Source organism: Pan troglodytes, chromosome 21, assembly GCF_028858775.2.
Source record: "Pan troglodytes isolate AG18354 chromosome 21, NHGRI_mPanTro3-v2.0_pri, whole genome shotgun sequence".
Classification (NCBI taxonomy): domain Eukaryota; kingdom Metazoa; phylum Chordata; class Mammalia; order Primates; family Hominidae; genus Pan; species Pan troglodytes.
In genome coordinates, this window is record NC_072419.2 from 58377903 (window position 1) to 58402360 (window position 24458).

The 24458-nt window shown below is 47.4% G+C and overlaps 1 protein-coding gene and 1 pseudogene across 5 annotated transcripts in view; both read right to left on the reverse strand.

Moving 5' to 3' along the window:
* Nucleotides 1–270: 270 nt before the first annotated feature.
* Nucleotides 271–24458, reverse strand: part of ZFP64 (ZFP64 zinc finger protein) — a 105036-nt gene continuing 80848 nt past the window's right edge. For 4 of the 5 annotated variants that reach the window (XM_003953776.5, XM_054674653.2, XM_054674654.2 and 1 more), the window contains 4 exons: nucleotides 14688–14837; nucleotides 13623–13685; nucleotides 4651–4902; nucleotides 271–1526 (listed from right to left, as the gene is read on the reverse strand). In XM_003953776.5, the coding sequence (XP_003953825.1) occupies nucleotides 817–1526; nucleotides 4651–4902; nucleotides 13623–13685; nucleotides 14688–14837 (1175 nt within the window). In that variant the 3' untranslated portion in view covers nucleotides 271–816. Of the gene's footprint in view, nucleotides 1527–4650; nucleotides 4903–13622; nucleotides 13686–14687; nucleotides 14838–18264; nucleotides 18452–24458 lie in introns of those variants that run through there. The other variant, XM_016938146.4, reaches the window with a different exon arrangement.
* LOC104003632 (endoplasmic reticulum resident protein 29-like) lies at nucleotides 23461–24434 on the reverse strand (annotated as a pseudogene).

The following is a 24458-nucleotide window of genomic DNA, read 5'->3' on the forward strand; positions in this document are numbered from 1 at the left end:
CCCACTGGGCCCCTAGACTTTTCTCTCCAAATAGAATTAAACAGAATTTTGAATTCCACAACAGACAAGCACAGGCTGGGCTAGTTAGCTTGATCTTTGGCGCCACCTCCAGATCAAACTGCATTTCGTTTTACTACAGTAGGAACTCATTGAGAAATCCAATGTGCGTTTATAATTAAGTTACTGAATGGGGCGCGGGCTGGGGATGGAGAACCTTCTACCGTAACTGTCTGTGGAGGGCTGCAAAATTGAGTATTCCTTACATCATGCTACCATGAGTCTGCCTTTTTTATTGTAAGACAACAGGTAAAAGAAACCACACAAACATATAAGGCAAACACTCTTAGAACGATCACCCAGGTTATGAAATAGAAGTTTTCCAGCAACCCCAGACCCTTCATGTACACCTTCCTCACTTTAACCCTTTCCACTCTAGAGATTAGTTTTAGTTTTCTATATCGTCTAAGTTTAATAATTCCATCAGAGATGGATCAGTTTTAAAATTGGAATCCGTTACGTAGAAGCTATCCCCATTGGATAGAGCAGGGCTTGGCAGACCCCGCCTTTGAACGAACAAGTCGACTTGCTTAGATAATCCTTGGAGGGAAGAGACAAATGCGAGGAGTGTCTCCACAGCCCTGCTTTGCTTTGCTTTCGTCACTGTCGCCCAGCCATCTCCTCTGGAGGCCTGTGAAGTTGGAGCGGCCAGCCCCAGAAGTGGTGCCCAAAGCCTGTCTCTCAGTGGCCTCACCTCTGAAGGGCTGGGCAACAGCACTGGTCAGAAGTTCCGACAGCTGACCACCCTCTTCGGCTGAGCTAGAGGTCTTGGCTGGGCTCTAGGGGAGCCTCGAGCTGCCCCACGGAGACCAGGGTGCTGAGCTGTCCCGAGGCACCGCTTTCCGGTGGGAAGGTGACCAAGTCTGAGTTCTTGTTCTCACTCTGATCACTGTGCTGCTTCTTGTGGCATCTGAGAGAGTCATCCCTGACGAAGGAGGCGCCGCAGGTCTCACAGCGGAAGGCCCTCTGCGTCACGATCTTGGCCACGTGCTGGGAGCTGCCCTCTCTGAGCCCTTCCTTGCCCAGAGGGGCCCGGTTCTCCGTCTTGGCCTCGTCCCTGTGCACCTTGTCGACGTGCTTGGCCAGGCTGCTGGGCCGCTTCGTGTCGAAGCTGCAGAAGTCACACTTGAAGGGACGGTCCTTACAGTGGACTCTGCTGTGCACGCGCAGGGCGGCCGCGCTGGAGCAGGAGTAGCTGCACTCTGGACACTTCTCCGGGTGGTCGGCCTGGTGCAGCCGGCTGTGCTCCAGGAGGTCAGCCCGGTCCCGGCCCTGGAAGGCACAGTGCAGACATTTGAAGGTGTGCTTGATGCGGATGTGCGATTTGAGATTCGCCTTCATGGTGCAGCGGACGTCGCAGAACTCGCACTTGAAAGGCTTCTCCCCCGAGTGCACGATCATGTGCCTTTTCAAGTCCGAGCTGATTTTGAACTTGGCGCTACAGAGCCAGCACTGGAAGGGGGTATCCCCTAGCAATGGAAGGTGTGTTTCCATTAGAACAGGCAGGCAAAACAGACCCTCCCACCCCAACCTGCCTCAGCACACTTGGCCGCCATGAGATGGTTGGGTTTTGTGAACTCTAAACCCAACCTCCTAATGACAACACTTGTTGTGCATATTAATGCAATCCTCACAACAATCCTATGAGTCGGTACTATTACCCCCACTTTACAGATGGGACAACTGAGGCTCAGAGAGGTCAAGTTACTTGACTCAGGTCAAACAGCAGGGATTTGGAACCCAGGCACTATGGCACTCAAGTCCATACTCTTGATGACCCCTTCAGTTTCAAATCTAAACTCCCATTTAACTTGACATCCCAGAATTGAATGTGGAAGAAGAGGTGAGATTTAAATTACAAACAACTGCTTCAAATCAAGCTAAGACCTGTGAAGATGCTTACTATAGTGTTTAATCTATATGACATCAGTTATTGAGCTTGTATTTCAAGTTAAAGTTTCTTACTAACTACAGGCTAAATTTTATTTATAATATTAATGCATAATTATGGCAGCAGGGGACAAATAATAAAGAGCCATGGTCTTTAGAGTCCCATTCCCTGGAGACATTGCTAAGGGTTTCTAGTTGTTTTTGGAGGTTGCTGCTTTAAACGTCAGTTGAATATACACAAAGATAAGCATCTTATTCTACACACCCATCCTTTCCCTAACCTCTCCCCTGCATTCTGGTGGTTGTGACTTTTACACTTTTAAGCTGAGTAGTAGCCTCACATTTTAGTCCATCAGCTTCTGAGGTTTTTTGAGGATTCACTCCCCTTCTCCACACTTAACTCCTCACTCGTTAGAAGTAGCTTTCTTTTCACCTTTAAGTAAAAAAATATTTCCATTCTGTCTGGTGAATTCTCATACTTTAATCATTTTCAGATTTCAAGTTCAGAAGCCAACTATAAATAATTTAAATGGTGACTGGGAATGTGATATTCATCGGAGCCAAACACTGCACCAGGATTACAATCACTTCCTTATAAGTCTGCTGTCACACTCGGGCCAGTGGATGGCGTAACCACCCATCAATATAATTTTGTTTTCTTTTCTTATGTGTTGCTCATTTGGGGGCACATTTTAACTTGCTTCTTGATTAGACTGTGTTTCTTGAAAAAAGGAATCTCAGTTTCAGAAGTCATCCACTCTCATAATTTTGTAACTTTCACAAGGAATTTTTTTTTTTTTTTTGATACAGAGTCTCACTCTGTCGCCCAGGCTGGAGTGCAGTGATGCAATCTCAGCTCACTGCAAGCTCCGCCTCCCAGGTTCATGCCATTCTCCTGCCTCAGCCTCCCGAGTAGCTGGGACTACAGGTGCCCGCCACCACGCCCAGCTAATTTTTTTGTATTTTTAGTAGAGACGGGGTTTCACCATGTTAGCCAGGATGGCTTCGATCTCCTGACCTCGTGATCTGCCTGCCTCAGCCTCCCAAAGTGCTTGGATTACAGGCTTGAGCCACCGCGCCCGGCCCTTTCACAAGGAATTTTTAAAATGGATTTTTAAAACTTCTGATTTAGTTTCTCTTGACTTTCTATACAAGTATCAGCCTGATATTCTCTTTGCTGCAATCCCAGTTAGCCGTATTCAGGTATTCACATATCAAATATATCATGCCAGATGTTTCCTCCCTTCCTTTGCTAGAGTTTATCTTCTAGTAACTCCCACTAGCATGGTGGCTGGGAGTAAAATCTTGAGTCCTTGCACATCATTCTATTTTGCTCTCATACTTGAGATAGTTTGGCTGGGTATAGAATTCTAAGTTCAAAATCATTTCCCAACTCTTGAGGGCACTGTTCCATTGTCTCCTAGAAGCCAATACTACCCAGACATATTTCTAGATATAGACGTCCCCTGTCCACTCCCTTCCATCCTGATTGGAATCCTGTGAGCACTTTTACTCTCCTGGCCCCTTAGAATTGTGGACTTCATTTCTCATTTGATTTTCTATTTTCACTCTATTTTCTTCTCACTTCCATTTTCTTTTCTTCCTAGACCTGGTCAGAAACCAGACTTCAGGACTGGCTCTTATTCTCAGTTCACTCACCCAATTTTTTTCCCCGTAATCTCTGGGAAATTAATTTTATAGCTAGCAATCCTATAAAATCCTATACTTCTTTGTTCTCATTATCTCTTCATAGGTCTCTATTTGGATGCAACATTTCTGCCAGTGGGTAGACACCAATTAGAATGTGAAAATTACCCAAGTACTCTTACTTCCAGGATTAGTTATTGACTTGGCTCATTTTATTCCATTCATTTCCTATAAATGACTCATGATCCTTGGTGGACTATATTTGGGAAAGTAGACTGGTTTAATGATTAGACATGGATGCCAGAGGTTTCACCTGCTACTGGGTTGGTTGGGCAGTTTTGCCAGGCCTTGGCTAGTCCCCCAAGCTTTGTGGCCCTGGCTGTCTACATGCTTGTTCCAAGCCCAGAGCCCTCAGGGCACTTGGATATTGGCTGGAAACATTGGCTTCCAACTGTACAGCTGCCTCCCATTTGTCTGCTGGGACACAGCTTTCTATACTCAGTTTTAAACGTCACTATGTTCCTGTCTGCTCACCATTTTCCAGGAATTCATTGAAAATTTTCAACTTATGAGCATCTTTATGAATATCTCAAACCCCATTTTTCCATGCCACGATGAGTTGGTCCTATCATTATTTCAGTAGGGTCCCATAAAGGAAGTTCCTAAGATTAAAAGTTTGTGATTTTTAATTATACTTAATGGATCCTGCTACATTCCAAATTTAGCCATGCAATCAGTGTATACATTTACTGAAACATCTAGTTTATAGGTCTGACTTGAGATACATCCTTGGCTTCTTGGCAGTTATATAGTGTGTATCTACTCCCAGCTGGATTCTATATAGTCAAGATATAAAACCCAGCTGTCAGTCATATTTTACCAAAAGTTGTTGTTCCGGCAACAGAAAAATGACAAATCTCACAATTATCACAGAATTTCCAAATTCTTGTACTTCTACCATACCAAGTCATTTAAGTTGCTTGTGTTGTTAAGTAAATGAAGGTTAAGAAATTAGAGAAAAAGTAAGGGATTGAGGTTTCCTGGTCAGGGACTCACCCGTGTGAGATCGCAGGTGGACGGTGAGCTGGCTGGAGTTGCGGCTGGCATAGGGGCAGAGCTGGCATTTGTACGGCCGCTCATCAGAGTGGATCCGCAGGTGCTTCTTGAGGCTACTGCTGTCCACGGCAGCGTAGTCACACAGGTGACACTTGTGTGGCTTCACACTGGTGTGGCACCGCATGTGCATGGTCAGGTTGTCCTTCCGGCTGAAGCACTTGTCACAGAACTCACACTTGTGCGGTTTGTCTCCTTCAAACACATAAGGAGTCAAAGTTAAGGGTTTTTTGGTCAAGATGGCTACAAAGATTTGACCAAGATGATAGCCTGGGCATATGGGTGTGCCGCCTCCTCCTGTCCAAATACTGAGAGAGAAAGATACTGAAGTCTACATCAGCATATTGGGAAACAAGAATGTGTATCATTCATTGATAGTTCAGAAATCCTAAGGGAAAGATGACATAAAAATCTGATTGATGGAGAAAATTACAGGCCAAACCCTGTTTGGGAAAAATGGCAGTGGTTATAGAAGTACTCAGGATAAGAAGTGGCAGCTGTAGGGATCTTGGACAGCTTCATGAACCACATGGAGAATGGTCAGGTGGACCCCTTCCTCTCACTTCTTCCAAACAGCAAGCAGCACGGCATCTCCCCCTAGGCTGTTGGTCAAAGGGTGCTGAGGTCAGAAAAAGAATACAAGGGCCTGGTAGTTAGAGATGCCAGGGACAGCAGAAGACCACATACCCAGAACACTTCCATCCAGCCATGTTTCATCACTACCCCCTAGCCCAACCCTTCCAGGCTGATCATATCCAAATAAAATTAGTTTACCCAATAAACAAATGCTTGGGGAAAGCCAGAACCAGAAAGACACGCCCAAGTCAAGAACTTAGTTACTAAAGCAAAGGGAGGAAATGAAATTAGAGAAATGAAAACTATGGAAATCAAAATAAAAGTTCTAATAAGTTGACCAGCAAAAAGGGTGTCGAATGACAGCTATTGGTGGATGTAGGTCATCATACATTTGTCCACACCCACAGAATGTACAACATCAAGAGTGAACCTTGGCCAGGTGCGGTGGCTCACACCTGTAATTCCAGTGCTTTGGGGGGCTGAGGTGGGTGGATCGCTTGAGCCCAGGAGTTTGAGACCAGACTGGGCAACATGGCAAAACCCTGTCTCTACACAAAAAATACAAAATATTAGCTGGATGTGGTGGTGCATGCCTGTAGTTCCAGCTACTTGGGAGGCAGAGGTGGGAAGATCACCTGAGCCCAGGAGGTTGAGGTTGTGAGCACAGATCGTGCCACTGCACTCTAGCCTGGGTGACAGAGCAAGACACTGTCTCAAAAAAAAAAAAAAAAAAAAAAAAGAACCTTACTGTAAACTATGGTCTTTGGTTGAGAATGTTGTGTCAGTGCAGGTTCATCTATGGTAAAAATGCACTATTCAAATGTCATGTTGGTAATGGGGAAGGCTGTGCATGCGCAGGAGCAGGGAGCATGTGGGAAATATCTGTATCTTCTTGTCTTTAGGTTCACTTTTGCCGTGAACCTAAAACTGCTCTTATAAAAACAAAACAAAAAGAAAAAGCCACCTATTAAGAAAAATCTTAGAAATGGAAGATACAGCTAAATAATCTCCCAAAAGGACAAGGGGGAAAAGACGCCAAAAGGTAAGACACGAAAGCTCATTCTAGATGGTCCAGGATAGAACTGAGAAGAATTATTTCCCAACACTAAAGACAGCCATGCATCTTATTTAGAAGCAGGGTGGTCCAATTTCAGAACCCTAAGAAGGGTGAGATCTGGAAGCTTCCAGAAAGAAAACCACCAGCAAAATGCTCACATCAGCATAAAGCTCCTCAGAACAGTGGATGCTAGCAAGACAGGAACAGGATCTTCAACTTTCTAGAGAAACTGTTTTAATAGAATCTTATACTTGAATTAGCATTCAGTGAGAGAAGATAGTTGATATATGACTTGGTATCACACTTAAACACTGTACACCAGAATAAAAAATAAGGGTGATGGTGAAGGTAAGATGGGAATATGAGAAAATAGTACAATGGAAAAAGTATAGCTTTCAGACAAGAGAAAAACAACCATCAAAAGACTTGGTTGGGGCGACTGGGCATGGTGGCTCACACCTGTAATCCCAGCACTTTGGGGGGTCAAGGTGGGCAGATCATGAAGTCAGGAGTTCGAGACCAGCCTGGCCAACATGGTGAAATCCTGTCTCTACTAAAAATACAAAAATTAGCTGGGCTTGGTGATGCACACCTGTAATCCCAACTACTGGGGAGGCTGAGGCAGGAGAATGGCTTGAACCCAGGAGGAGGAGGTTGCAGTGAGCCGAGATCGTGCCACTGCACTCCAACCTGGGTGACAGAGCAAGATTTTTTTTTTTTTTTTTTTTTTTGAGACAGACTTGGTTGGGCACAATGGCTCACATCTGTAATCCCAACACTTTTGAGAGGATCACTTAAGTCCAGAAGTTCTAGACCAGCCTGGGCAACACAGTGAGACCCTGACTCTACCAATAAAAAAAAAAAAAAAAAAAAGGATTTGCTACGTGTGGTGGTATACCCTTGTAGTCCCAGCTACTTGGGAGGCTCAGGTGGGAGGATCACATGAGCCCAGAAGGTGAGCTCTGATCATACCACTGCACTCTAGCCTAGGTGGCAGAACAAGAACTCGTCTCTATGAAATGAAAAAACCAAACAGCACAAAATAAAAATCACATCAAATAACTAGATGTAAAAGTAAATATTATAAACAAAAACGTATTACATTTCCCTCTTAAAGATTTAAGTTATAGGTCAGGTGCTGTGGCTAACGCCAGTAATCCCAGCACACTGGGAGGCCAAGGCAGGAGGATTGCTTGAGGCCGGAAGGTTGAGACCAACCTGGGCAACACAGGGAGAACTCATCTCTACTTTAATAAAAGTTAAAAATATGTTTAAGTTAAATTAAGAAAAAAAGCCACTAAATGCTCTGAAGATACCTAAATCAAAGTGATAGGAACAGAATAGAAATTCTAGAAAGATGCTTAAAAAAAGTAGGAATATCAATTTTAGCATCAGGCAAAATAGAAATCATGGTGAAATCCATTAAAAATTTCATATGGATGAGAGAGTTCAGTATGTAGATAAAAGTCAAACTTTTATGAGTGTAACATGGCTTCACAAATGGTTTTTCAAAAATGTCATCTTGGAAGTTTTAGAATGTCTTTTAGGACAGTTTTTGTCAAAATTAGATTACAAACTCCAGAAACAGATAAGTTTCCTATTTCAAAACCTATGGCTGTGGCTGGGCGCGGTGGCTCACGTCTGTAATCCCAGCACTTTGGGAAGCCGAGGCAGGCAGATCACCTGAGCTTGGGAGTTCGAGACCAACCTGACCAACATGGAGAAACCCCGTCTCTACTAAAAATACAAAAAAATTAGCTAGACGTGGTGGCACATGCCTGTAATCCCAGCTACTTGGGAAGCTGAGGCAGGAGAATCGCTTGAACCCAGGAGGTGGAGGTTGCGGTGAGCCAAGATTGCACCATTGCATTCCAGCCTGGGCAACAAGAGCGAAACTCCGTCTCAAAACAGAACCAAACAAAAAACCTATAGTCTATAATGGCTTTAAAGTAGTTTGTAGATTTAAGTTCGCTTCTAACAAAATGCTGAAATCAAGTGCACAGTATGCAATTCAAGAAACCAAAAGAAAGAAGTGAGGCTACGTATAGCTCTTGATCAATAAAAGTAAAAATGGTGCTTAAGAAGGAAGGCTTAGCTCAAAAAGAGAGGATACCAACAGATCAGGGTTCTTCATCTCAACACTATTGGAAATTCTCTGCTGTTTGGTGCTTTCCTCTGCATTGTAAGATGTTTAGCGGCATCCCTGGCCTCCACCCACCAGATGCCAGGAGAACCCTTCCTTCTCCAGTTGTAACAATCGAAGATGTCTCCAGACAGTGTTCCCTTGGGGGGTGAAATCGTACCTAGTTGAAAACCATTCCAATAGACTTTGGAAAAGCAGAAGGGGACTACAGATACACAAAGTCAATCGTGACTATTAAGTAGAACTTTATACCCCAATAAACTTAGAAGACTCAATAAGATGGGTGATGGTCCAGGAAGATGTAAAATTGCGAAGTCTGGATTAAAAGATCGAAAACAGTCCGGGTGCAGTGGCTCACACCTGCAATCCCAACACTTTGGGAGGCCAAGGCAGGCGGATCCGCCTTGACTTGAGGTCAGGAGTTTGAGACCTGCCTGGCCAAGGTGAAACAGCATCTCCACTGTAAAAATACAAAAATTAGCCAGGCATGGTGGTGCACAGCTATAATCCCAGCTACTCAGGAGGCTGAGGCACGAGAATCACTTGAACCAGGGAGACATAAGTTGCAGTAAGCCAAGAGTGCACCACTGTACTCCAGCCTGGGTAAGAGGAAGACTGTCTCTCAAAAACAAAACAAAACAAAACAAAAAAACTGAAACAAAACAGATCGATAACAATGACAAATTATGCTAAAGATCTACTCTCTAAGGTAAACTGTTTATTGTTCACAAGTATTTGCTGTAACTTATGGGGAGAATTATGTTTCCCTGTCCCAATAGCCTCTGGTTTGGACATGACGTAGTCTGGCTAATGAAATATGACACAAAGTGACAAGAATTGTTGTCAAGGGCCACTGTGTGGTTCCTCACACTTGTTTCTCTTGCTCAAGATACACTGTTCCAAAATCAGGAGATTAAAAAAAAAATTTTTTTTTTTTTAATAGACAGAGCCTCACTCTGTCCCCAAGGCTGGAGTGCAGTGGCATGATTTTGGTTCACTGCAACCTGTGCCTCCCAGGTTCAAGCGATTCTCCTGCCTCAGCCTCCTAAGTAGCTGGGATTACAGGCAGCCACCACCACGCCTGGCTAATATTTGTATTTTTAGTAGAGATGGGTTTCACCATGTTGGCCAGGCTGGTCTTGAACTCCTGACCTCAGTTGATCTGCCTGCCTCAGCCTCTGAAAGTGCTGGGATTACAGGCGTGAGCCACTGCGCCCAGCCATCAGGAGATTTTTATCTGGGGTCTGTGTATAAAATTTCAGGAGTCTAACATCTTATATGGGAAATGATTACATTTTTATCTTCCCTACCTTAACTACTGTTTAGCATTGCCTTCAATTATGGATGTAGGCAATAAACCACACTAATAACAGTGCTGGAGACCCTCGTCAATGGACATGAAATGTGGTCGTACCACATTACACTCACTGTAGTTCTCCAAGTTATCACTTATGCTCACTTTTGCAATTAGGGTAGTTAATATGCTAGCCACTAGCTCCTGACATTAAATGCAGGGCTTCTCTGGGACTACTGTGCATATTAACCACCCGGGCTTGGGAGCATCTCATTAAGATGCAGATTCTGATTCAGTAGGTCTACGGTGCAGCCTGGGTTCCTGCATTTTGATCTACCAAGCTCCCAGCTGATGTGGACACTTCTGGTCTTTGTACCAGTTTGGGTAGCAAGGGCTTAAAGTATGAAAATTGCACATTTAACATTGATGATTATATCACAATATGATTTTTTTTAATGTGATATATCTTATTAGATTTAAAGACATCTTTTTGAGAAGAGTCCATCCAAATTGCCAAGAGTGCATAGCACAACAAAGGTCAAGAACGCCTTCATCTGGCTGTTCCGGACAGAGGCAGATCTACCAACTGGGTCCTGGAGAGAAGACCACAAGGAATGCAGCTGGGGTGACTGTGGGGGACAGTGGCATATATGGAGCAGTCATCAGTTGTCACTGAGGTTGACAGTGCTATCTCAGCCTAATCCATCCTCCTTCTATGCTCCTAAGGATTGGAGCAGAGAGGGGATTGTGTGCACGTTCTACCAAACTTTCAAGGAAAGTCGTTTCTGTAGTCAACTGTTTCAGAGCGTAGAGAAAGATTTTGCTTCAGTTCACTTTATAACAGCTACCTGATACCAATGCCAAATGAAGAAATACAAAGTGGGATAAAAATACAAACATAAATCAGTCTCCTTTACGAAGCTAAATAAATGCCACAGGACCATCTTAAACTAGCAATATAGGGCTAGGGGGGAAGGGTGGCTCACGCCTGTAATCCCAGCACTTTGGAAGGCCGAGGCAGGAAGATCACTTGAGGCCAGGAGTTTGAGACTAGCCTTGACAATAGTGAGACCTCGTCACTACAAAATAAAATAAAATTAGCTGGGCGAAATGGGGCATGCCTGCAGCCCCAGCTATTCGAGAAGCAGAGGCATGAGGATCACTTGAACCTGATTGCACTACTGCATTCCAGCCTGGGTGACAGAGCAAGAGAAGACCCTGTCTCAAAATAAATAAATAAATAAAAGGAAAATGCAATACATTTGAAATACAACCACTATTCCCAGTTAAACACACACCTCAGTATTCCTAGCCTTCTGAGCTTGGTTTTAACTTGAATGTGATAAGTGATCTCAACCAAAATCCCAGGGGTTCTAACCCTACAATGATGGTGACCTTGAAGCATGCCCAAAGCATGCCCATGACGGGGAATAAGACAGATGGTTTGAGTTGACTGCTACTCTTCAATTTGAACTGAAGCACCAAAGCCAAGACACACAAGGTCAAATACAAAGTCAGAAAGAGAAAACTTATTTGCATATGTTAATTTACTTAAGCAATCCAAAAGAACCACAGGTTAGAATCCCTGCCTCCCACTTACAACTGGGTCAGAGACACACCCTGACCTTTCCCCTCTCCTCTTGGTAACAGAACCTTCTTTGCAGCTGGGCACACAACCGCACAGGAGAAACTTCCTTTTCCCAGCCATTTCCACAGCTGGGGGTGGCCATGGGATTCAGTTCTGGCCAAACAGATGAGCTCGAGTGGTGTGCCTTTAAGGTGGCAGGAGGCCATTGTGGAGCAGGCTAATGAGAGCTGTACCCTTGGGATGACAACGCAAAGCAACAGCCTGGGTCCCTGAAACCACCGGGCCAGTGCCACACCAGCCTGATCACTTACACCTGGAACATCATGGTGCAGAAATACTTTGGCTTTAAACCACCATTACTTGAGTCCCAGAAGTGACAAAGGATGCTACTTCTGGGTCATGCCCCAAGGGAGGAATACCGTGAGGCCTCCATGCCTTTTCTCCTACTTTCCATTAGTTAAATTCAGAGAACTAAAGCAGTCACCTGGGGCCCAGAGAAGTGGCCTAAGTTTGCTTACACTAGGGAGGCGCGTCTGCTTACCTGACTCGAGAACAAGGCCTTATCTTATATGTCCTGGATCCCCAGCATGCTCTGCGGTACCTCAAGAAAACATTAATCCAGCCCCTGTACATCTCTTGGGGTCGAACCCAGCACTGTGGATGTTCCAGGCCTTTAATTCTTGTGAAGGTTATGTTGTGAATTTTAAGATTTTTGGCCTCCACCCACTGAATGGCAGTAGCCTAGCCCCAGTTGAGAACAAGCACTCAAGTTATTTTCAGGATAAAGTCACCCACTCTGAGATTCCTCAAACTGAGCTGCCTCGTCTTTCCTCAAAGGGCTCCTGAATCTGCATGCTTTCACTGACATCGTCATCCTGGTAGCCTGTCTTCCAAGGTGAAGATCAAACATTTCCTTGCTAACATGCTTGTCATGATCCACTGTCCCCAGGCAAAAGTGGCCCTCTATTATAGCACAGTGCCCATCTTTCTGGACAGAGACCACCATCTTTGTCCAGAAATCTCTGTCCTCTCAGTGAAGGGGCTCCAGAGGCTCATCTGGCCATGTGTTGCCCCTCTTAAAACCATCCCTCAGGCCCCCTTGATACTCGGTGTGGCCATGACTAAGTCCCGCTCATGTTCCCCTAGGTCACAAGGGCCGCTGCTTCTGGGTCACAGCCCAAGGGAGGCATGCCACGGGCTCCCTGGCCTGCTTCCATTGCCTGCTGGCTAAGCGATGCAGAGAACTACAGCAGCTGCCTCAGACCCAGAGGCTAAGCCACATGTTCAGGATGGCAGAGCCATTGGACCAGCTGTGGACTCTATGCCTCTGAAGATGTACTCAAGAAATAAACTGGATTACGTTTAAGCCACCGAGACTGGTTTCTGAAAGAACAAACCAATATTCTCGCTCAAACATGCAAGTATAGGATTTGTACCACAGATTAAGGGTTGGCAAAGTGTTTTGTAAAGGGCTAAGTAGTATTTTAGGCAGGATGGGCATGGTGGCTCATGCCTGTAATTCCAGCACTTTAGGGGGCCAAGGCAGGTGGATCACCTGAGGTCAGGAGTTCGAGACCAGCCTGGCCAACATGGCAAAACCCCGTCTCTACTAAAAATAGAAAAATTAGCTGGGCAAGGTGGCAGGCGCCTGTAATCCTAGCTATTCAGGAGGCTGGGGCAGGAGAATCACTTGAACCTGGGAGGCAGGGGTCGCAATGAACTGAGATTGCACCACTGCATTCTAGCCTGGGTGACAGAGCAGGACTCTGTCTCAGAGAAAAAAACAAAACAAAAAGATAGTATTTTAGGCTTTGTGCACCCTACAGTCCCTGTAACAACTACCTCTTGTAAGGCCAGAAAGCTGCAAGCAATAGGTAAATGAAGGAGCATGCCAACAGGCTGAGTTGCCCATGGGCTGCAGTTTGTAATCCTGGCATAGATTATGGCACTCCTTTGCTTCAGCATGTCTTATTTCTCTTCTCAGCAGCTGGCTGCCCTAAAAAAAAAAGCACCTTTAAGAAGCCACCTTATTGCTCTAAGATTACTATAGCCACAGGCTCTGTGTAGCTCCTCCTGGCAATCACTTCATCTTCATGTCACAGCCCTTTTGCTCCTTCTCCCAAGCCCACCCCACTAGACTGAGTTTCATGAGGCAGATGAGGCAGAGACTGTCCTGTTCATTACTGTGTCCCTAGCGCTTAATTCACATTCACGTCCCATCTTTCTTACTGAGCTGTTGAACAGGATGGATACCTACCCGTGTGGATTCTGAGATGGCGGTCCAAGTCTTTCATGCCATGGACAGTTTTGAAGTGGCAACCTAGAAAAGAAAAATAGATTTTTTTTTTTTTTTTTTGGAGACAGAGTTTTGCTCTGTCACCCAGGCTGGAGTACAGTGGCTCCATCTCGGCTCACTGCAACCTCCGCCTCCCGGGTTCAAGAGATGACCCTGTTTCAGCCTCCTGAGTAGCTGGGACTACAGGCACCTGCCACCACGCCTGGCTAATTTTTGTATTTTTGATAGAGATGGGGTTTCACCATGTTGGCCAGGCTGGTCTGGTCTCAAACTCCTGAACTCAGGTGATCTGCCCGCCCCGGCTTCCCAAAGTGCTGGGATTATAGGTGTGAGCCACCACGCCTGGCCTGAAGAATACAATTCTTAGAAGAACCTCAGTTGAGTGTGGTGGCCCACGCCTGCCATCCCCGAGCTTGGGAGACCAAGGTGGGAGGATCACTGGAGGCCAGAAGTTTGAGACCAGCCTGGGTAACATAGAGACCCCCGCCCCCTATTTAAAAAAAAAATTAGCCAGACATGGTGGTGCATGCCTGTAGTCCCAACTACTCAGGGGGCGGATGAGGGAAGATCACATGCACCTAGTGAGTTGAAGGCTGCAGTGAGTTATGATCACACCACTATACTCCAGCCTTAACAGAGCAAGACCTTGTCTTGGGAGGCTGAGGCAGGAGAATTGCTAGAACCCGAGAGGCGGAGGTTGCAGTGAGCCGAGATCACACCATTGCACTCCAGCCTGGGCAACAAGAGTGAAACTGTCTCCAAAAAAAAAAAAAAAAAAGGGTCCATATATGTATAACCTCAGGGTGGAAGCTACTATGAATCCAATGTTCTGGTGAGTCCCACGCTGAGCTCTGGATGCTACAGGACTCTTAGGCCCCCCAGGGAAGGCTGTTGTGTGCTGATGTAGATACTGGCGTGTTGTCAGCAAACAAGAGTAACATGAGCAGGCAGCTCAGAGATTCACGTAGGGCTTGCAGATCAGTGCTTGGCTCAGAAGCGGCTCAGCACGCCGGGTTTTATTCTTACCTGGGTAGCAACAGTTGAACGTCCTCTCTCCAAGGGTGGCCATTTGTTCCCTTGCCTCTGAGGGAAGAGTGATGACAGGGGCCTTCGGAGTGTCAGTGCTTTCAGTGGAGAGACAGTTTGCTTTTGGAACATCATCATCAAGTTCTGAAGCTGAAATTGAGGCATAGTTTTGCTTAGTTTCTCATTTATAACCACCATGCTAAGTCTTAGAATACAGTAGGTTTGGGCTTATTTCACCTCCCTTCACCTTTCCAGAAAAAATTTTAAAAAAATGAAAGCCATGTGACCAGGCGGGGTGGCTCATGCCTGTAATCCCAGCACTTTGGGAGGCTGAGGTTGGTGGAGCACGAGTTCAGGAGTTCGAGACCAGCCTGGCCAATATGGTGAAACCCTGTCTCTACTAAAAATACAAGAATCAGCCAGGCATGGTGGCATGTGCCTGTAGTCCCAACTACTCAGGAGACTGAGGCAGGAGAATCGCTTGAACCTGTGGGGCAGAGGTTGCAGTGAGCCCAGATTGTGCCACTGCACTCCAGCCTGGTGAGAGTAACTCCATCTCCAAAAAAAAAAAGCAGAGTCTCAGACCCTACTCCAGACTTACAGAACCAATCTGTACTTTAGCCAGATCCCCAGGTGATTCCTGAGCACAGCATATTACAATTTGAGAAGCACAGCTCACAGCCAGTGGTTCTCAGACGTCAGCGTGTATCAGAATTGCCTAGAAGGCTACTTAAAACACAGGTGGCAGGGGCTCCCATTTGGAGTTCCTGATTGAGTAGGTATGGGGTGGAGCCTGCGATTTTTCACTTCTAACAAGTTCCCAGTTGATGCCGATGCTGGTCTGGGAACCATACTTTTGAGTCTCTTGCTCTGTGAGCAAGAAACTGGCTCAGATGCTCAAGGTTGCAGGACTGGAAGTTTTCAGCTCATTGGAACCCACACTTGCCAGATCTGCAACCCATCCTATGTCCCTCAGGGACAGACACAAACAAAGCCTCATTACATAGCAACTCACATACTAGAAGAGAAAACCATTAAACTCTTGAGGGTTTTAATTCCACAGAAGTCAAGCAAGACTGAAAACAAATCTAAGTGAGGCACTGTATAACACAGTGGTTTGGGGAACAGACTGGGAAACCAGCTGATAAGTTTCAATTCCAGTTTTACCATTAGCTGTGTCCCACTGGATAAGCTACTCAACTTCCCCGTTCCTCAGTTTCCACATCTGTGAAATAGGTATTATGGCCGTCTCATTAGCTTAGATGAAGTTCTTCAGTATATGTAAGAGAACCTCATGTATTAGTCAATACTGTATAAATGCTATTAGTGTTATTCACTGATATACACACGTAAGATTCTACCAGATTCTCAGGGGGAGAAAGATGCATGTTTTCAACGCAAACTAGAAAAGTCAGAGAGAGGTGGGTTAAAGGATGACCCAGACAGAGCCTCTGATGGGGAGGTGTGAGGGGCCTCCGATTTCTTTCACGTTTAGACACCCAGGAAACCAAAGGAGGCCTGAAGCCCACTCTCCTGGGAAAGGTGCAGCTGGGGGAGACCCTCTGCCTCTGGAAGTGGGGGTGGGCCGCATTTGACTATTAGAAACCAGGTTAGCATGGCGAGGGTTTTAACTCCTGGGGAAACGGATGATGTTCCCTCACTAAGGTTCCTCCGGCCCCTCCGTCATTTTACTGGTGGTGACAGGAAGTCCACTAATTACTTTCCATTTTATTTTCCTCCAAAAGCTACTTGAGTTGCAAAGACACTTGCAAATTAAGAGTGGCCCAACCTTCGTAAAAAAATGAACCCCCTTGCCAGTGTCGCAGACCAAAGGTACCTAGGATAAAACGTCAGTTGGAAGACGGTTTTTTCTCCGAAGTGGTGGCTGAGGCTGAGGCACACTGCTGGGCCGGCAGAGTTTGCGTCCTGCTCCCACAGAAGGCACCTCAGTACTCCAGGACGCACGACACCCTCCCCATGCCCGAAACACTGGGTGCGGCTCCAGAAGGCGCCTCGCAGCGCTGGCTGCAGGAATCCAAAGTAGCTCAGTGCACAGACTTTCAACTCCAGCCTGGGGTTACTCAGCAATTCTCTTCTATAAACACCTCCCCCAAAAGACTCAGCATCCCCAGTACCTCCCCAACATCCCCAAGGCGCAGAGGTCAGCAAGAGCCCCGCCCCTCGACCCAGGGGACGGGATCCTGTAAGTCTCACCTGCCTATCTCCATCCCAGGCCTCGGGCACGAGGGTGGTTATACTATTCTGGTTATGGTAGCTCCACCCGAGCAAGCTTTATTTTAACATATAAGCTATTCGTTTAGTGGAGGCTTCATTAAACTACTCCCCTCCACCACCTCCTCGGGAAGTTGTGGTCAAAACCCACCAGACCGACTGTGGTGGAAGTTGATGCGGAAGCTGGAGAGCCCGCGCCTCTGGAGGGGTGAGCCGCCCCGGAGAGGGGACCCATCCTCCTTTCCGCGCCAGGAAAGAGCGGGGGAGAAGAGGAAGTCCAGTTACAACTCCTTTCCTCAGCCCCTTAAAGGAAAGGTATCGGCTAACCACGGGGAGCTGGCAGCCGAAGAGAAAGTAGGAACCTGCAATCTCTTAATCTAAGCACAAGATAAGCAAAAAGGGAAGCGCCTTAGAAATGCAGATTCCCCAACCCCACCCCTGAGATTCCAGTGGAGGCGGGGGATGGGGGGATCCCTAACTTGCAGGAAGAATTTGGCGAGCGAGAAAAGGTCCCCTCCCGCAGGCTCTTCTGAAGCGGAGGATCCCGGGACGAGAAATGCTGCCCAGGGGGCTTAAGGTAGCCGACGATCTCCTTGCTACATCCTGTGTCCACGTGGCAGCCGAGGATCGGGTGTGGGGGCCGCCTGTTAAGTGCGACAGCACCACTGCTCTATCCCCACCACGGCTCCCACTTCGCTCAGATAAAATACAGAACTCTTACCAAGGCTCACGGCCGTCCCCCGCCCCCCACCGTCTGCCTCCATCACCTCTCGGGCCTCCCGTGACCTCTCGGGCTACAGCAGCGCTGACGCCCTGGGTCCCTGCGCTTCTGTTCCCTCGGCCTGGAATGCTCTTCCCCCGGGTACCTGCACAGCTCGCTCCCTCCCATTCTTCGGGTCTTCGCTCGAACGTCCGCTCCTCGGTGAGGCCTTCCCTGGACAACGCATTTGAAACGTAACCCCAAGGCAAGAAGCCACCTTCCAGGCGCGCAGCCGAAGCCCAGTGCCAAGGAGGCCGGGGACTCGGGTGCCCGCGCACCCCGAAAACAGCCTCTGAGGGGTCCTCTGAGCATCCTTCCAGCGTGTTTGGGAAGCAAACTCGTTGACTAGCTCTTGAGAGGAGTGGCTAGAGGAATCCAGGCTGGGAAGGGGACGGTGGACTCCAGGAGAGTGTAATTTACAAAGGCGGGGGGCGGGGACGCCCAGGTCCGAGTCCCAGGACTCTGCGCCGGACGCTTCGCCCGCCCTTTCAGGTCCCCTGCCCGGTCCTCGTACCCGCGCGGGTCCGGAGAACCTCTGAGCACCAGCCCCCAGCCCCCGGGCGGGGCTCCAGCGGCGCTACTCACCCGGCTCCCCCGCCACCTGCGGGGCCACCTCCGCACACTCCCGGCGCGCAGGCCGCGGCTCCTCGGAGTTGAGGTGCTGGGGCTTGGCCTGCTTGCGCCGCGACATGGCGCGAGGACCGGGCTCCCCGCGCGTCCCTAGGAGTGGCCTACTTCACACAACGAATTCCCGGAGTTCGGAAATTACCCCCCTTCGGCCGGAACGCGCATGTCCCGGCAATTCTGCTCATCAGCCGAGCAGGGCGATTTATCAAGAGTCCTGACGGCTGATTGGCCTGGAGCCAAGACCCCAGGAGTCCCGCGGACTTGCGGTCCGCGCCCGGGCAGCCCGCGCCACCTGGGAGCTCGTTAGAAATGCAGACTCTCGGGCTCTACCCCAGACCCGCTGAATCAGAATCTGCATTTTAACGAGATCCCCAGGTGATTCGCATGCACATTAAAGTTTGAGAAACCGTGTCTGCATTTTAACGAGATCCCCAGGTGATTCGTTTGCCCATTAAAATTTCAGAAGCGCAGCTCTCCTCCAACTTTAATGTGCGCACGAGTCACTGGGGATCTCGTTAAAATGCAGATTCTGACTCAGTGGGTCTGGGGTGGGGCCTGAGCTCCTGTATTTCTAACGAGCTCCCAGGTGGCGCTGTGGCTGCCGCGCTGCACAGGCTGCGCTTTTAGATTCGGACTTAATTGGTCTGGGCTGGGACCGGGGCACTGGGATATTTTTTTTAAAAAGCCGTCTCCCTCCCTCACCATCCCCATCACACACACAGGTCATTCTGATGTGCATCCACGCTGAGAAGCACGACCTCCACTCCTGGTTCTCAACCCTGCTGCATACCGAAATTTAAATTTTAAATGAGGAGTGTCTCCAACTGCAGGGAGAAATGCACATTCCGAAAGTTCTGGATTCAGGTGGCCGAGGCCAGGAATGTGTGTTTTTATATAGCACGCGCCCGCTCCCGCCCCGTGACTCGGGCGCACCGGCTCTTGGACCACACAGGAGTGCTTTTGGGGCCAACCTGGCGCCGGCCCCGCCCAGCAGGTGACGGAGGCGTGGTCCTCGGGGGGTTGAGCTAATTAGCGTTCATGCTCAGACTGGCTGGGACCTCGATGAGACCCGAGGGAGACCCCTCCTTGCGCCGCGTAATTGACATCCAATGGGAAGCAAGAAAGCCACCTACATCCCCCAGGTGTTTACTTTCTTCAAATTGGGGAGTTACTTAAGACTGGGTTGTGCCCCAAGCTTGCCCGAACCTGAGAATCACGTGGGGGCCCTTGTTTCAAAAAGACCCAGCCAGGCTCATCTCCGAGTTTTTGGGGCGGGGCCTGAGAATCTGTATTTTTAACAGCGCCGCGTATGAGTTTTACGGGGTGGTCCTGTGGGGTTAGCAGCATCTGTAACGAGCCTTCTGTGAGGTTACCGTTGGCGAACCCCACGGCAGGGCCTGCGAGAACGGCATTTTTGCTTAATTGTTTCCATTTCTCAAAAGCTGACCTGTTTTCCTCAAACTTCCCCTTGATTTTCAGGTTGTGAATCGACTTGGGAATATTTGTGTAATGCCCGGTGAAGTCACGTCAGGTTAAATTTCCGAGACTTAAACTTCTTAAAAAACACAACGCTTCAAGTCTTCTTTGGGATGTATGTGTAGTTACACGGATCTGTAAAGACATTTGAAAATATATACACGTGGCCGGGTGCGGTAGCTCACTCCTGTAATCCCAGCACTTTGGGAGGCCGAGGTGGGCGGATCACATGAGGTTAGGAGTTCTAGACCAGCCTGGCCAACATGATGGAACCTTGTCTCTACTAAAAATACAAAAAATTAGCCGGGCATGGTGGCGGACGCCTGTAATCCCAGCTCCTGGGGAAGCTGAGGCAGGAGAATCACTTGAACCCGGGAGGTGGAGCCGAGATCGCGCCACTGCACTCCAGCCTGGGCGACAGAGTGAGACTCCATCTCACGCAAACAAACAAAAAGATATATATGTATATATACACACACATGTTTATCATGTCTCCTTTTGAGGATAAACAGTGGTTGCCTCTGGGGAAGTTGAAAGAGGGGTGCATGGGGGGATGGGAGACATCTGATACCCTCTTATACTGCTTGAGGTGTGTACATGTGTTTGCATTTGCTTTGTTGTTATTTCACCTCAGGTGTACACAATCAATTATTGGTACATGAGGCATTATTACTGGCCTATTGTTAGCCTACACTTGCCTACATTTTTTAGGCTGCTTGCTTGCACCTCTGTTTATTATGATATATTAAGTACTAGGGAACCTACTGCCCCAAAGTAGGACCTTAACCACAACCTACATCTCTCTTTATGTGGCCTCCTGATGTCCCCTCCCCTCCTCTGCCCTACAACTTAAGAATCATCAGCCTGACTCCTACAGATCTCATTCATTTGCTTTTTCTCTTTAGCAAGTTTTATTGTACCTACATGTATTCCTTAAAAAAACAATTTTAATATTTAAAGAATATAAAAAGGGTATGTAATCTTCCAAGAATAACTTTTTTCACTTAATATTATTTTGCTAAGATCATCCAAATTGCTGTCATTGTTTATTGATTTCGACTGCTCTGTAAATATTCCACTGTGTGAAAATGCCAGTTTCTTCACCTACTCTCCTGTTGATGGGCACTTGGGCCTTTGCCAGGTCTCTGCCATTGTGAACAGTGCTGCTATGATCTTTCTAAAAAGTGTCAGAGTTTCTCGTGAGTGAATGTGTACCTGGGGGTGGTATAAGAGATAATGCCAAAATGATTGTATTAACTTACACTTCCCTAGCAAGGTATAAGAAATAACGTAGGTCAGTCTCAGTGGCTCATGCCTGTAGTTCTGGCACTTTGGGAAGCTGAGGTTGGTGGATCACTTGAGCTCAGGAGTTTGAGACCAGCCTGGGCGACATGGCAAAACTCTGTTTCTACAAAAAATATACAAAAATTAGCTGGGCGGGTGACACACACCTATGCTCCCAGCTACTCTGGAAACTGAGGCAGGAGGAAGCTGACCCTTGGAGGCTGAGGCAGTGAGCCATGGTTGTGCCACTGCACTCCAGCCTGGGCAACAGAGTAAGAACCTGTCTTGAAAACAAACAAACAAAACCCAAAATGTGAAGCCCATTCTTTCTCACACTCAGGATTATAAAATGTCTTGATTTTTGCCAACTATATTGATATAAAATGGGATCTCGGTATAGTCTTTTCTTGCATTTTCCATGTAGGTATAATTGCAGCCAAAAACAAAGTGAAAATGATAAATGTGTTCCACAAATATAATGACAACTGATTAGTCTTATTTTTGAAAAAAATTGTTTTTACTCTTTTGCAAAACATCCAATCAGAGTTCTAGTCCTAAATTAAGTTTATTACCTTTTTTTTTTTTTTTCTTTTGAGACGAAGTTTCACTCTTGTTGCCCAGGCTGGAGTGCAATGGCACGATCTCAGCTCACTGCAACCTCCACCTCCTGGGTTCAAGCAATTCTCCTTTCTTAGCTTCCTGAGTAGCTGGGATTACAGACAGCCACCACCATGCCCGACAATTTTTTTTTATTTTTAGTAGAGATGGGTTTTCACCATGTCGGCCAGGCTGGTCTCGAACCCTGGCCTCAAGCAATCCACCTGCCTCAGCCTTCCAAAGTGCTGGGATTACAGGTGTGAGCCACTGCGCCCGGCCATCATGTTTGGTTTTAATGGCTTTATTTCAAGGCTCAAAATTGAAAATCTGAAAAAATAAATAAATACACACACACACACACACACACACACACAAACTTACAGGGTCTACAGATATAAATGAAAGCAAAGTATCATTGGCCATGCGTAATCAGTCATGATTCTCCTCTTTCAATCCCATTTGCCTATTACACAGGTTGACTATTCTGTTGAAATCCAGCTAGAAAATTTTAATCTTCCCTCATAATCAGGAGCTTCTGCAAATTAAGTGAAGAAGACACATTACTATATTGTACCTGGAACAAATGGATTTCAAACCCAGGGAAGCTCTTTTTTTTAGAAGATTTTTTTTTTTCTTTGAGACGAGTCTCACTTTGTCGCCCAGGCTGGAGTGCAGTGGCACGATCTTGGCTCACGATCTTGGCTCACTGCAAGCTCCGCCTCCCGGGTTCATGCAATTCTCCTGCCTCAGCCTCCCGAGTAGCTAGGACTACAGGCACCCACCACCATGCCTGACTAATTTTTGTATTTTTAGTAGAGACGGGGTTTCACCATATTAGCGAGGATGGTCTTGATCTCCTGACCTCGTGATCTGCCCGCCTCGGCCTCCCAAAGTGCTGGGATTACAGGTGTGAGCCACCGTGCCTGGCCAGAAGATGTTTAAACAGGCTACAAAAATCTGTTGCTGGCTGAGTGCGGTGGCTCATGCCTGTAACCCCAGAATTTGGGAGGCCAAGGCAGGTGGATCACCTGAGGTCAGGAGTTCGAGACCAGCTTCGCCAACATGTTGAAACCCCATCTCTACTAAAAATAAATAAAAATTAGCTGGGTGTGGTGGCACATGCCTGTAATCCTAGCTACATGGGAGGCTGAGGCTGTAGAACTGCTTGAACTCAGGAGGCGGAGGTTGCAGTGAGCTGAGATCATGCCACTGTACTCCAGCCTGGGTGACACAGCGAAATTCTACCTCAAAAAAAAAAAAAGAAAAAAAAAAAGAAAAAAATTTGTTGCTAATTTTAAACACGTAGACTGAGGTTCTTATAGGTGACAACTTTTGATTGTTTTCAGCAACAATATCACATAACAAGGGAATCATGGCCAAACATGCATTTAAAAGTACTTTCTGCATGGGATGTTTCTGTTGAAAACTAGTTACTTCTTCATTCTTCATATATTGCCTTTGTCCTGATTTTTTTTTTTTCCACTTAACCAAAATACTGAAACTTTAATTGAATCCAAATTACACCTGTCAAGGACCTGGGCCGTACACTCCTCAGTCTTCTCTATAGCACCAATTCCTTCTGAGGGGTCATTTCACCAGCCACCTGAGAAGTGCTCCAGCTATCCCCACGCCAGCTAGAGACATCCCAAGCATGGCTACATCGGCATCAACGTCCAGGCATACTCAGAGCTCAGAATTGTAGGTTAGTACCACTTTTCCCACCAACCCCTTATATTTCACAAAGGACTCACAGCCAGCAGGTTAACTCTCCCCTCCCCACCCCTACCAAACCCTGGAAAACCATAGAGAGCCTTTTTACAACTCCTCTTTCTCAGCCCCCTTCTTCTGGAAGGCAGTTAGGATGTTTAAGCTCTTCTGGAGCTCCTCCTTCTTCCCGTCATTCAACTTGTTCTCAATCAGCCTGGAGATCCATGTCATCTCTATGCTGGGAAGTCCTCTGCTTGGTCTAAGATCTTCCCTGTGATCTTCAGGTATTGCTCGGCCCAGTTCTTCTCAGTCTCCTTCACACTTGAGAGGTGGTCCTGCCGCTGCTTCCAGAGGGCCCAGCAGGCATCCACGCCAGAGGCCCTGATGAACTCCTGGCCAGGGTGTCCTATGCAGCTGGCCACCAGGCCACCTGGCACAGCTAGCTAGACCCCTTGCCCCTTCAGCCAGCGCTGGATGGCTCCAACCTTAACTGCCCCAGTACATGGGACTGGGTTCTCAAAGTCCCCCTCCCGGGAGAGGTAGAAGACTGGGTAGCTCTCTTTGAGCAGCTTGTATTTCTCACTCAGCTCCATGTTCAGCTTGTCACCATAATCTGAGATCCCCACCTCTGCCACCAAGAGATCATCGCTGGAAGCCGAGTTTTCAGCAAGACGCCTGAACTCATCCTGCTTCTCACCGTAGCGGTACTGGGTGTTGAACTTCACCAAGACGAACCTGCTTTTGGGAATGACCTTGTAGAAAGTGACCGTATCCAGGGGAAGGGCGCGCTTGGTGTGCAGGCCGCTGCCGCCATGCGGAGCGGAGAGGAGCAGGAAGCCCAGGAGAAGGGGAAGCAGCAGGGAGAGAGACGCGGAGCGGGGCACGGCGGCAGCCACATCCCCGGGTTCCGCGATGGGGAGGTGGGGAAGCCGTAGTGGAGAACGCCCCAAGTCAGTGGTCAATTTTTTTTTTTTTTTTGAGACGGAGTTTCGCTCTGAGTTTTGCTCTTGTTGCCCAGGCTGGAGTGCAATGGCGCGATCTCGGCTCATCGCAACCTCCACCTCCCGCGTTCAAGTGATTCTCCTGCC